Consider the following 13,851-nt stretch of genomic DNA (forward strand, 5'->3'; position numbering starts at 1 on the left):
TTTAAGAGAACAGCCAAACAAACATTACTGCTAAACTGAGGGTTACTTTGTAATTAACTACCTTATTGCAAATGTACTTTTAAAAGTAATGTCATCTGGCAGTTAATATCAGGCTGCTAGGAAGGACCAAAGAGACACAGAAACATTGACAGTGTCGCTAAATGTTTTTATGTTTATGTTGTTTTTCTTTAATGTTTAGCCATAGAACTTTAGAATGCTTCTTCAAGTCCAAACTTCACACCAAAACTATGAAATTTACAAATAACTAGAAGCAAAAATCTGAATTTGAGATGTTGTTACATTTTCCTCAATTTGTTGTGATTTTATTTTCCATCTTTGGGGCCCCAGGCTGTCATCAGCTTTCTCTGTATACCCTTCCATCTCTCCTGTCCTCTCTTACAAGTAATTCTTGTTCAACTGCCTCAACTTCTTCCCACCACTGCCACCTGTTTTCTTGCAGCACGTCTGAGAGACAGTTTCCAAACATGAAGGCAGCAGGTAAAAATCAAGAGACCAGACACACACGATCCGAGTGCTGAGTCTGACCTAATTCTCTAAGGATGAAAGTCATCCAGGTCACTATCCCGAGTAACAGCGGAACTGTCTGTACCATGACTCCGTGTTGAGAATGAGACGAATCTAGATATAATATAATGTATAATACATACATAGATTACATAGTGTAATGTAACTTTACATTTATCCATGTATTCTTTAATTCATTCATATAGCCAATACTGATGGAGTAATAGCTATGTGATAGGTGTCTGCCACGTGTGCTAAGTCGCTTCAGTCATGTCCGACTCTTTGCGATCCTATGGACTGTATGTAGCCTGCCAGGCTCCTCTGTCCATGGAATTCTCCAGGCAAGAACACTAGAGTGGGTTGCCAAACCCTTCTCCAGCGGATCTTCCCAACCCAGGGATCGAACCCATGTCTCTTTCTTCTCCTAGATTGGCAGGCAGGTTCTTTACCACTAGTGCTACCCAGAAGTCCAGGTGTCTGCCAGGCTTTGGAATTTTATTGGAATTTAGCTTCTGATTTTGGCTTTAAGTTATAAAACATACTTGAGGGTTTGCTGGTTAGATTTAAGTGCATGGTGAATATGAAAGAACATGAAAAAAATTGCACCCAGGAGTGCTGCTGTTGATAAGAATGACCCTATCTCCCCTCCTCTGCCTTAGAGAGAGAGTGGGGTAGGTCATGGAACCTTATAGAAATCCAGACGTTTAATATTACTTTCTGATATACATCAGTCCTCTTTGACATCCCAGGTACTTTACAGAAATTACCTACTGCACCCCCATCAAATTCTTGAAAGACAGAATATTGTAATAATTCAAGTTGACATTTTTTAGTGGATAAAAGCTGACCATAAGTCACTAAACTTGTTTTCTTAAGTAATGTATTCTGCAGCACTTTAGCATTTAGTGACTATGGTCCAACACAGTCAGTGTACATACTTTGAATCACTGATTCTAATCCTGTATCTAGAAGTTTAGTGCCTAATGTGATGAGCATGTCAAAAACAGACTGACTAGACAGTACTCTGGTGTGAGATCAGTAAAATAAGAAGAAAAGGGGGCTTTGATGACTTAAAAACATGTCTGCAGATCTGAAATGCCGGGTGAGTGACTTAGGTAAGCACAGCCAGGGTGGAAGCAAACCCTGGTGGTGAAGCGGGGGCAGGAACTAAACAAGCAGAAGTGGACAGAATAATGGATACTCATGAGTGTCAGCTGTACCCGTGGGGCTTGCCCACTTCAGCACAATCCATAGGACTGATGCCTGTTTAGACTTCATGGGATTACAGACACCACTGACAGTTGGATGAAAGATTTGTCTTCTTTCCAGAGAAAGGCTCAGATCTGCAGATAATTTCAGATATCCACAGATCCCAGGAGCTCAGGATGACTAGGTCCCTGGTTATCAGCTATCCAGAATCACTTATTCATGTAGAGTAGGACTGATGGGGAAAGAGAAGGCAGGTGTCTTTCACAGGAAAGTGTCACCCCCTGGGAAGGGCTGACTTTCCTTCCTCCTTACCTTCCACTCCATGCAGGTGGCCCTGCATAGCAGAAGCTCCATTAAAGAGGAGACCCAATTTCACCACATAGTTCATTAGCAACAAACCAGGGGGATATTTCCCTCAAATCTGTTCTGACCTATTAGCAATATGAATATAACAAATGTACGAGGAGAAGCTACCTAATGATTACATAGTTGTATGAGTCGGCACTTCACTGACTTCTGAAAAATTAAAGCAGATTTATGTAAAGTATTGTCAAGTGTGGAAGTGAAATAGCAAATTTGTAAAACTCTAGGGTTTAGGTCAAGATGAACGAAACTGAGCTGTGCCAACTAAACTGGCCTCCACTTCACGTCAGTTATTTATTCAGGGAAAACACTGCTTTCCAGGCTAAACCAACAGTTTTCGAAACAAAAATTCGCTGTCCCATCCATAAAGTCATTTTTTCTCTCTTTACAGGATGCTCAGGGCAGTTTGAAATGGATGACACTGAGGTGAAAAGTGCATCTTAGTAGCCAAGCTTAAGATTTTTATCTAGACCTGTAGTGAAAATATCCTATAAACCCTAGAATTCATCGTACCCTTTATGGTTCCTCTCCCTTTTCCTCACCAGAAACAACAAAAAACCAAATCAAACTGAAAAGCTATGCAGAGCAAACAGTGAATTTATATGTATGGTCTTGAAAGGTTTTTAAGATCAAAACAGTACAAAATTTTAATACTCAGGTGTTCGGTAAAAAAAAAAACACTAAGCAAAACTTAAAATTAGTCTTTAAATGTTCCCAAGTAGCTGATGGCATTTATACATGAACAAGAAGTGAGATGGGAACTTCCCTGGTGGTCCAGTGGCTAAGATTCTGTGCTACCAATGCAGAGGGTGCATGTTCGATCCTTGGTCAGGGAACTAGATCCTGCATGTTGCAACTAAAGATCCTACATGACAAAACTAAGGCCCAGTGCAGCCAAATAAATATTTTTTAAAAAGGAAGAGGTGATGGGCATGCAGGGGTAGCACATGGCTGGTAAGGAATGAAACCCCATTTCTGCTCTCTGCATGTAAACCTCTTCTCTGTGACCAGAGGAAAACAGTTATTGACTGAAAGTGTCCAATGTTTATGGGTAAGCAGGGGCTTTGACAGTGTACGATTTTTCCTTCTGTGCTACTTCAGTTCAGTAAAATCACATGAAGTCCCAAAATGTCTTTTTGTAGCTCAGAAAAACATCACAGTTCATGAGGTTAGGGAACACTGGCTAAGTTGGAAGCTTCACGCAGGTGACGACCGTGTAGAATGCTTTAAGATGACTTCAATGATCATGTGAGAACATATTAGGAAAAAGGAAAACAATTTGAAAGCGGGTAGAATGAGCTATGCAATTACATGTCTTTTGATTCTAAAGTCTGTGCTAAAAGCATGGATAGATGAGTTCTTTTGTGCAAAACAATCTCCAAAGGAAAATATATATATTTTTTTCAAAATAGCCTTCCATGTTTTTATGCCATTTCACTTAGGCAAGTCTATTAAGGCTATGAATGCTCCCTGTCTACCCATAACACTTGCTTTCAAGTTATTGTTGATACAGCCAAGTAGAGTTTCTGATTTTCTGATTCCATTTGTCACAATGTTTGCATTTTATTGGGAAGCCTTCAAAACACAAATGTCTAATTGCTTCCCTCGAGAAATGCATGACAAAAATCACACACCAAATGTAAAGAAGGTGAAGGTAAGCTCTGATTGCTATCGGAGGCATGAAGGTTTGGCACAGCATGGGGTAAACAGAAAGAAAGAGTTTGAATATTGAGGTAGAATTCTTTTTGCAGAAAATGCCCCAGGTCTCTCTGAGTAGTCACAGTAAGTGATTTGTTTTGTGAGCTTTTGTTTTTAAAACATTGATCACTTCTATATTCAAAGTGAAGAATCAGAACACTTCCCAGGGTCAGATATAAATGATCTTAGACTGTGCCACTGATACCACAAGTGCAGATAAACAGAGAACAGGTTAGCTACTCTATATTTTAATGAACACAAAGTTCTAAGCTAAAATGGATAACCAACAAGGACCTACTGTGTAGCACAGGGAACTCTGCTCAATGTTATGTGGCAGCGTGAAATGGGAGGGAAGTTTGGGAGAGAATGGATACGTGTATATGTATGACTGAGTCCCTTCACTATTCACCCAAAATTATCATCACATTGTTAATGGGCTATGCCCCAATACAAAATAGGGTTTCCCTGGTGGCTCAGACAGTAAAGAATCTGCCTGCAATGCAAGAGACCTTGGTTAAATCCCTGGGTAAGGAAGATCCCCTGGAGAAGGGAATGGCAAGCCACTTCAGTACTCTTGCCTGGAAAATCCCATGGATGGAGGAAACTGATGGGCTTCATTCACGGAGTCACAAAGAGTTGGATACGACTGAGCCACTAACACTTTCAATACAGAAGAAAAAGCTTTTTTAAAAAAGTTCTAAGCTCATATTTACAGATAATTATTTCTCAGAAGCAGTGCTATTACAGGGGTGCTATTTTTGATTGAGCCTCTCACCTGGATTTCTCTTTTACCTTTCAATGGCTCCCTGATCACTACCTTGTGCCCAAATTGCATCTCAAGCTTCAATTTCCTCCTGTATTTCTCCATTTAGATATCTCATAGGTCCTCCAACCTAAAATGATCCAAACCAAATATAATATTTCTTCCCTAAACCTCAGCCTCCTAAGGCACCACTAACCAGCGAAAGAAAGTGAAAGTGTTCGTCACTTAATCTTGTCTGACTCTTTGCAACCCCATGGACTGTAGCCTGTCAGGCTCCTCCATCCAGGAGCCTGCCAGGCTTCAGGCAAGAATACTGGAGTGGATTGCCATTCCCTCCTCCAGGGGATCTTCTCAACCCAGGGATCAAACCTGGGTCTTCGACATTGCAGGCAGATTCTTTGCCCTTTGAGCCACTAGGGAAGCCCCTACTAACCAGCGAGTCACCCACAAAAAGTCATTCTCAACTCATATGTCCTCACTAATAAGCATCAAGTTTCCAACACTGTACTTCCAGAGTATTCTACCTTCTGAGTATCTCTGAGATTTTTCACCTTTCCTTCTGTTTCTATTCCCCCTGTGTTAGTTTGAGCCTTCAACCTTCCTCATCTAGAATTCTGTAATGAGCTTCTTCCTTTAGAGGTTAATGAGTCCTCCAAGCCTTTCTCGGTTTCCTGGATAGCTCAGTTGGTAAGGAATCTGCCTGCAATGCAAGAGACCCTGGTTTGATTCCTGGGTCGGGAAGTTCCCCTGGAGAAGGAATAAGCTACTCTCTCCAGTATTCTTGGGCTTCCCTGGTGGTTCTCATGGTAAAGATCCACCTGCAATGTGGGATACCTGGGTTCGATCCCCGAGTTGGGAAGATCCCCTGAGGAGTGATAGTCTACCCACTCCAGTATTCTTGCCTGGAGAATCCCATGGACAGAGAAGCCTGGTGGGCTACAGTCCATGGGGTCGCAAAGAGTTGGACACGACTGAACGGTTAAGCACACAGCACCAAACCTTTCTCTACCCTGCTACCACTATGATCTTTCTAGAAGCAGCGTCTGGACATGCATTACTTAAAATTCTCCCAGGCTCCTCACCATTTTAAGGATAACGTCAACGCAGGTCACAAGGCCTTTTTTTTTTTTTTTTTTTTAAATCTAGCCCTTGCTACCTACAGGCTCAACTCCCACCATTTTCATGGGTGATAATGAGACTCAAGTCTCATTTGAGATGGTGCTGTAAACAGACTTTATCTTTAAATAGTAGAGAGACACATTTGTTGAGTCATTTTTTTTCACTCAACATACCTTATATGTAATTTTTAAAACCAAAATTTTATGTGACATATTCCTTTAAACCTAAATGAAGAGCAACTTTAGACAGGTGAAAAAAAACTAAAGCAGAACAGTAACAGTTATAAAAAACAGATTTACAGGTCCAAAATTCTTACCCAATGTCTGCCGGAAAGTTATCCTCCAACCTCTTGCTGTTTGAATTGAATCTGTCTTGAACACCAGGAACATGGTATTATTGCTGCTCTTAATACTTGGTGGAAGGTTGGAGCCACAGAATTGGCCAAGAAGGGGATCACTGATGTTAGAACCATCGTAAACTGCCAAGTAGTCTTCAGAGCAGGAAGCCGAGGGAACCACATCAAAATCATTGAACCTGTGAAATGAACCTTGTTAATAATGATGTTCTCCATTTGTACTTCCATTAAATTATAGCTTTAGCTCTTACTTTAAAAAAAAAAAAAAAAAAAGACAGGACAAAGGTTAACAAAGCATCCATGATTCACTTGCTAGGAAACATTAGAAATAATATACTATTTTACTGATCAGTTCAAAAGTTTAGAGGAAATTTTTTGAGAGACTAGAATATGGCAAATAGACGGGGAAACAGTGGGAACAGTGAAAGACTTTATGTTTTTGGGCTCCAAAATCACTGCAGATGGTGACTACAGCCATGAAATTAAAAGACGCTTGCTCCTTGGAAATAAAGTTATGACCAACCTAGACAGCATATTAAAAAGTAGAGACATTACTTTGCCAACAAATGTCTGTCTAGTCAAAGCTATGGTTTTTCCAGTAGTCATGTATAGATGTGAGAGTTAGACTATAAAGCTGAGTGCCGAAGAATTGATGCTTTTGAACTGTGGTGTTGGAGAAGATTCTTGAGAGTCCCTTGGACTGCAAGGAAATCCAACAAGTCCATCCTAAAGGAAATCAGTCCTGAATATTCATTGGAAGGACTAATGCTGAAGTGGAAACTCCAATATTTTGGCCACCTGATGCGAAGAACTGACTCATTTGAAAAGACCCTGATGCTGGGAAAGACTGAAGGTGGGAGAAGGGGACGACAGAGGATGAGATGGTTGGATGGTATCACCGACTCAGTGGACATGAGTCTGAGTAAGCTCCTGAAGCTGGCGATGGACAGGGAGGCCTGGCATGCTACGGTACATGGGATCGCAAATAGTTGGACACAACTGAGTGACTGAACTGAACTGAACTGATGATAAGCTTTTGGAATATACAGATGAGTAAGACACAGCTCTGGCCTTCCAGGATTTTATGGTCAAGGACATATTAAGTCTCTTTGACATTAAGCTTTGACAAGCTGAACTGATACTCATTTATCATTTGAGCAACACGTTAGCTTCCCAGTCTCATTAAAAATATGGTATTTACTCTGCTCCCTTGTTACTTTTGTGACATCAAGTGGTACTGTTATCCTATTCTTTATTTATGGGAAGGATGCTAATATAACAGAGTGGAAGAAATGCTGGTTTTAGAAACAGAGCTTCATTTTCATTCTTACACTCTGTTTCTTTTAAAATGGACTTTATTCTAAGGTTAAATGAAGCTATATGTAACTAAAACCAAACTAGGGTACCTGGCATAAAGAAGATGCTAAAAAAAAAAAAAGGAGGAAAGAAAGAAAAGAAGAAGGAAAGACCCAACAAAAGATTATTATTTCTGTGATTTTGAAAACCAGGAATATGAAATAAGTTATTCCTCAGAAAAAAAAATATAAGAAACCAATGGTATGAAAAAAATGAATTAAATTCTCTTGCATCTCACTTTACTGTGGTAAGCAGTAATTCACACTTCAGATCACTGTAGTCATCATGGGCAGGTTACCACTCATCCCAGCTCTGGACCTTCCTGACATTTATTAGGACTGTCTTTTTGTGACAGACCCTAGAGGTCTGACTTGGCCCTAAGAGATACTTTGGCCCCAGAAATATAAACAGTTGTCATGCATATTCCTTTTGGAAGAAGTTTTAAGTACTACTCAATTTGCACACTGCCTTCCACTGCAGTGATGATCATGGAAGCAAATGTAAAATGGGTTTTCATCAACCTGGGTGGCTGAATGATCATGTTAGGAGGTGATTCCTTGCCAGACCACTCTGGACATACTCATACAAGTGAGAAAGAAACTTGCTGAGTTAAGCCGCTGTGCTTTGGGGTTGTTTGTTACCACTTATGACCTATCCTGACAGATACATACTGGACTTTTCTTTTTATTGCCTAACATAGTATTTCTTTTCTTTTTTATTGAAGTATAGTTGATTTACAAAGTTGTGTTAGTTTCTGGTGTACAGAAAAATGAACCAACTATTCATGTATATATTCTTCTAGATTTTCTTAAGAATTATGATGGGTTTATTATAGCTTTTCAAAAAAATCTGTTTAAGTTATTTGATATCCTATCATTTTGGTAGGTTCTTCTGTCTCAGGTGTTTTTGTTTTCTGGTGAGTTTTTTTGTTTTTTTTTTTTTCTTTTTGCTAGCCTCTGTTCAGTTCAGTTATTCAGTCGTGTCCTACTCTTTGTGACCCCATGGACTGCAGCACGCCAGGCCTTCCTGTCAATCACCAACCCCAGGAGTTTACTCAAATTCATGTCCACTGAGTTGTTGATACCATCCAATCATCTCATACTCTGTCGTCCCCTTCTCTTCCCACCTTCAATCTTTCCCAGATCAGGGTCTTTTCAAATGAGTCAGTTCTTCGAATCAGATGGCCAAAGTATTGGAGTTTCTGCTTCAACATCAGTCCTTCCAATGAATATTCAGGACTGACTTCATCTAGGACAGACTGGTTGGATCTCCTTGCAGTCCAAGGGACTCTCAAGAGTCTTCTCCAACACCACAGCTGAAAAGCATCAATTCTTCGGCGCCCAGCTTTCTTTATAGTCCAACGCTCACATCCATACATGACTACAGGAAAAACTATAGCCTTGATTAGACGGACCTTTGTTGGCAAAGCCTCTGTAATAAATAGCATATAACCTGGAATAGTTTTTTAAATATCTCATGATTAGAGAGGATTAAGAAAAATGATACAATATGTTAAAATGATACAATATGTTTTGGTTGGCTGAATGTTTTCAAACTGATGATAAAGATCAAGATGAAAAGTTTCTTAATTTTCTTTAACCATGTGCAACATTTAATGTTCCTGTAATAGAAGAGGGCAAAACAATTGCTAGATAACTTCCGAAAATACTTTCATTCTTATTTTCTATAGACAATACATTTACTTTCCACAACATGCATCCATGAAGAAAGATAAAAACCTGAATTTCCAGAAGGGATTCAAAGCTTTTTCGGGTTTGCATCATTTTCCCATGACAGCACAGAAATTATCTGAAAAAACCCGTTAATCCCGAAAACCTCATGAAGCTGGCCTATTTTGAGAGCCTTGAAAAATCTGTGTTTTACTACAGTCTACAACTTCTGCGGTACCTAGAATCGTATCTATTTCATAGAATGCAGTTTCTTAGAAAGAATATAATAAATCGTTTTCCAAACATACTGACCTGACCTTTGACTATAGTGAGCCCCGGGTCCTATATATATATATTATAGCACATGCTATAATCCTACACGTGTGAGCATCAAATATTGTGCCGTGATGGCAAATGACAAGAACTATCCCTTAAGCTTCCATTCTGAGCAGGCGATCCCTTCACAGGCCTCTTGCTCCTGTCCATCTAGCAGTTGTTGTTTATGCTTTTGTTCTGAGGACTTAAAAGTTTTTTTGGCTCTGGGGCATGGTGTCCTTAAACAGTCTCAGGTAGGAGCTGCAGTGTTCAGGATTCAGCCTGTAGCCCCTCCCCGTCTGTTATAGGAATCAAACCTGATGAGACCTGTCTTACAGTCCAAGGACCCATTTGATATGTGAGTCTCTGGAGGTAAACTGCAGAGAGTTTATGACTTGGGGGAGAGAATGGGATCATAGTCACATAGGAAGAACGGAGGTAGGAGGAGTCCTAGCCCATTAAGCGTCTATAAAAAATTCTATATTGCCATAAACTACAGCAACTTTCAGAGTTTTCCACCACATGCTATATATCACTGAAATACAGGAGTTAGAAATACATCATCTTGGATGACAACAATTGTGAACTTTATCACTTGGAGAACTGCAGGTTAGTTTCCCTTAATCAGTCTTGTTGGAAGTAGGCAGGATCAGGGGAGAATTCACTGATGATATAAGATACCTTGTCAAGGACCAGTTTAGAAATATTCTGAAACAGGAATAAAATGAATTTCTTAAGTAGTTAGAAAATTTACCTTTTGAGAGAGAGCATATGGAAGGATAAAGGACATGATTTGGGGAGGAAATCAGATAAGGATTTTTTTGACTTTTCATTTAATAGCATATCACTTTGGGAAAGTTATGTGATACTCTGAGCTTCAGTTTTCTCTTCAGTACAGTGAGATTAATAATATATACCTCATCTGATTGTATGAAGAACTAAGAGAATGGTGCAAGTGGTCATTAAAGTTCTTCGTGCATTATATGTGTCTCTAAAATGAAAATTGCTTTCTCTTGTCCTCCCCACAACCTTTGAGATAGGCTTATAACATTGCACCCCATTATATAAACTCCTTTAAAATGGTTGGAAAACTCCAACAATTGTTTGAGCTGGTGGAGTGCCTGTTTTTCCCTGCATGACCACTGGTTTGTGTGGAGGGTAGGGAGACCATGTCCTAGGCTACCAGGACCACACCACAGACTTGCTTTCTCTTCCTCCAGATTCTCATATGTACCTCTAATGAGCATCAATACTCTGCATCATTAAAGGAATATCTTCTCTATAAACAGAGCTGAAACAGTTTTCTCAAGAAAGTAATGTGTCTTACGTACTTGAGCTGGATGACTCTGTCGCTCCTGACAGTGATGGTGTAAAGACAGTGCATGTTGTCAGGGTAGTTGGAATAGGTATACGAAGGACTCTTGATGACTCCAGTGGAGAGACTGAACACACCACCGCAGGCTGGGACAGAAGTGGGGGATATGCAGAGAATGATTATGATTCGAAGCAGAGGAAAGTCATTGTCAGACATTCTTTACTATGTTACCCCCAAGAGAGACGATAATCATTTGTCTTAGAGCAATATAAACCTCCCTTTATTGTGTTTACAAATAATTCATGCTTTTCCACTGCCATGAAGGGAAGAAACAGTAAGAAGCAGGGAAGAATGCTTCAAGGCACCTCTTGGAATGGAATAAGTCTGAGTCCAAAATAATGGCCAGCGTGAAGGTAATGAGAGAGAAGGTCCCATGTGTTGGAATAGAACCGTCCTTCCTCTATGTTGAAGCGACAGATTCAGAGAGATGACAGTGATGGCTGGAAGTTTAGAAAAGGTGTGCTGAATGCAAGGCACATTGTGGGCTTATGAACCCAGGAAGGACTATGATCTAAACATCTTAAATAATACAGATTGGAGTCTCCTATGTCCATGATAGACTATTATAAGGTGATGTTCCAGAAATCACTTTTGGAATAATGGAGTTAAGTTTCCTTATTGGGCTCACATGCATAACTCTTGGGTCCTGTGTATCTCTAGCTAGTCCTGAGACTGGTAAGGACCATATTCACACAAGTTTTACTGAAGAAACAGGCCTATCTCTTGCCCTGAGGCCAGCAATTAATAGGCCACAACCCTTAGTTATTCATACTAGGCAATAAAACAACACCTGTAAAAATGGAATGAAATTCCATTGTAAAAAAACATAGAATTTTTATTTGTTTGACCTTGCATGTAAGAAGGATGAACTTGCATTACCCAGTGATGGAAAGTGCCCTATTCTCACTACAGCAAGAAAGGTTTATATTTATTACATATTGTGATTCTAAAATTATAGTAAGGTTACTATACTTTGATGATATACTGTCAATGGATGTGTTCCATTTACATCTGTTAGAAATGATAACCAAATAGTGGCTCCCATTTAAGATTATAAAGGTTATTTATTTACTTGCTGTTTGTTTATTTTGTCTCAGCTGAGTCTACCTTGCAGAGAAAGTTATCCTCTATGCCCATAAGTATTCATGTGCTGAGACCTCTGGGTACATTTGCAGTGAGTTAAATGTTAGATTTGTGTAGCCATTATTCTGTTTCATCTTGTACACAATTATGTGGTCTCTGAAAACTATGCCTAAATAACTCCTAAATTTTTCCATTGTCAGGATATGAAATTTCAATATCAATAACCCTCTTTAAATGAGACTCTCAAAATAGATAACATGAACCCTTCACACAGTGTTTTAGGAAAATGAGGGATTAAAGACTAAAAGAGTATAAAGCAGGGAGGAAACTCTCCATAACACTAGCTGAAGCAAAAAAATCAAACAAACCACCCCTTATCCTTACTCAGGAGACAACTGGGAGAAGGAATGTTCATGATTCTATTCTGTTTGTGCCAAAAGAACCCCAGAGCCACATAAAATCATATATCACAAATGGGGTCAGGACTTGGGTGGCAGCTAATGTGGACACATTGCGAAGGCCTTCTTCATGAGTAAATAAACATTTTCAGTCTCCTCTGTGGATGGGAACAATAATTTTTTTTAAAGAAAATGATTTGACTTTCTACCTTTAGCAATGGGTTTCGTCAAGTAAAGATCAAACAAACATTCTGCAAGATCTTTTTCTGGCCCATGTTATTATTGGAGTTGGGATGACATGGGGGAAAAAATTTGCTGTTAGCAAACCAACCAAGTTTATTGCAGGAGAGGAAAAGGCCATTCAAAACAGGGAAGTGGAGTCTTATGATTTTCAAACAAACATTGATCAAGCTGTCTACCAAAAACTGAAAAGATCTTGGTAGCTACAAAGATCTTTGTCCAATCTGTGACTTCTCATCTTGCCTTTGATATAGAGAAGTTGTAAATTATCACATAGCTGAATTCATCAATCTTTTTGTTTACTTGTGCTTTTCATATATTGCTAAAAAAAAAACAAAAACAAAATTCTTTCGTACCAGAAGACTATAAAAACATCCCTTACATTTTTTTCTAAATTTATAAAGCATTGCCTTTCAGCAGAGTGAAAGTCAAAAAACTTACTTTATGCTACATACAAACAATTAAGGTGGCTGTTCATTCTAACTTAAATGATCAAAAATAAATCTCTATCTTCCATTTGATTTTCAAAGAGTAGTTCTGTCAAAGTCTATGAAAAAGGCCTGCCCATTTGAAAAAGGAAAATACCTAAGTATTTTTAGACCATGTATCTAATTAATAACTTTTTCCCTTAAAGTCTCTGAATCTTCAAGTTGGTCATGTATGACTCGCAATTAAATCTCCTGTGGAAACTGCTCAAGAAAAAAAAGAAAATTCCAAACTACATCATTACAGTCACTCACAAGTTATCCTATAGGAAAATTTGAATCCCAAGTCCGTGGTGTGTGCGTTCGAGTAGAAGTTCAGCAGCACTGGACCAGAGACGGTGAGAGGGGACAGATTGTCCTCCCCACACAGGGTCGCTAAAGGCGTGGAAGACAAGTTGTAACCCCTGATGATGTGCACGCCGTCATTGACACAGCTTCCCGTTACTGCGGAGTGAGCTGTTCAGGGCAGGGAACAACCAGAAGCAACATAAATAATAATCGGAAGCAATGTAAACGATCACACAAAAATGTGAGGAAGATTCATGCAATTTACACAGAAATTAAAATCAACAGTCATTTTGATAAGTCACTATTTAACTCGGTTTCCTGAAGGTTACTTTCACCCTAGTTACAAAGTAAGCACAGGTATGAGGAAACAGGTGGACCTTCACAAGAGGCAAATCCAACTTTGAAACAATCCAGAATTTTCTTTCTTATAAAATGACTCCTTTAATTCCATGATTATAAATAGGAGACAATTTTGCCTTCTGATTGACATCTGGCAATTTTGCCTTCTGATTGACATCTGGCAATATCTGAAGACTTTTTTTTTTTTTTGCTGTCATGTTGGGGTGTGCCACTGGCATGGAGGGGGTAGATGGATACTGCTAAATATGC

At 39.3% G+C, this 13,851-nt stretch overlaps 1 protein-coding gene across 4 annotated transcripts in view; it reads right to left on the reverse strand.

The window, feature by feature from the left end:
- Window positions 1–13,851, reverse strand: part of CUBN (cubilin) — a 279,652-nt gene that overhangs the window by 39,084 nt on the left and 226,717 nt on the right. For all 4 annotated transcript variants that reach the window (XM_043882924.1, XM_043882921.1, XM_043882920.1 and 1 more), the window contains 3 exons: window positions 13,210–13,410; window positions 10,705–10,834; window positions 5,994–6,211 (listed from right to left, as the gene is read on the reverse strand). In XM_043882924.1, the coding sequence (XP_043738859.1) occupies window positions 5,994–6,211; window positions 10,705–10,834; window positions 13,210–13,410 (549 nt within the window). The remainder of the gene's footprint in view (window positions 1–5,993; window positions 6,212–10,704; window positions 10,835–13,209; window positions 13,411–13,851) is intronic.

The sequence above is a fragment of the Cervus elaphus genome, chromosome 23, assembly GCF_910594005.1.
Source record: "Cervus elaphus chromosome 23, mCerEla1.1, whole genome shotgun sequence".
Lineage (NCBI taxonomy): Eukaryota > Metazoa > Chordata > Mammalia > Artiodactyla > Cervidae > Cervus > Cervus elaphus.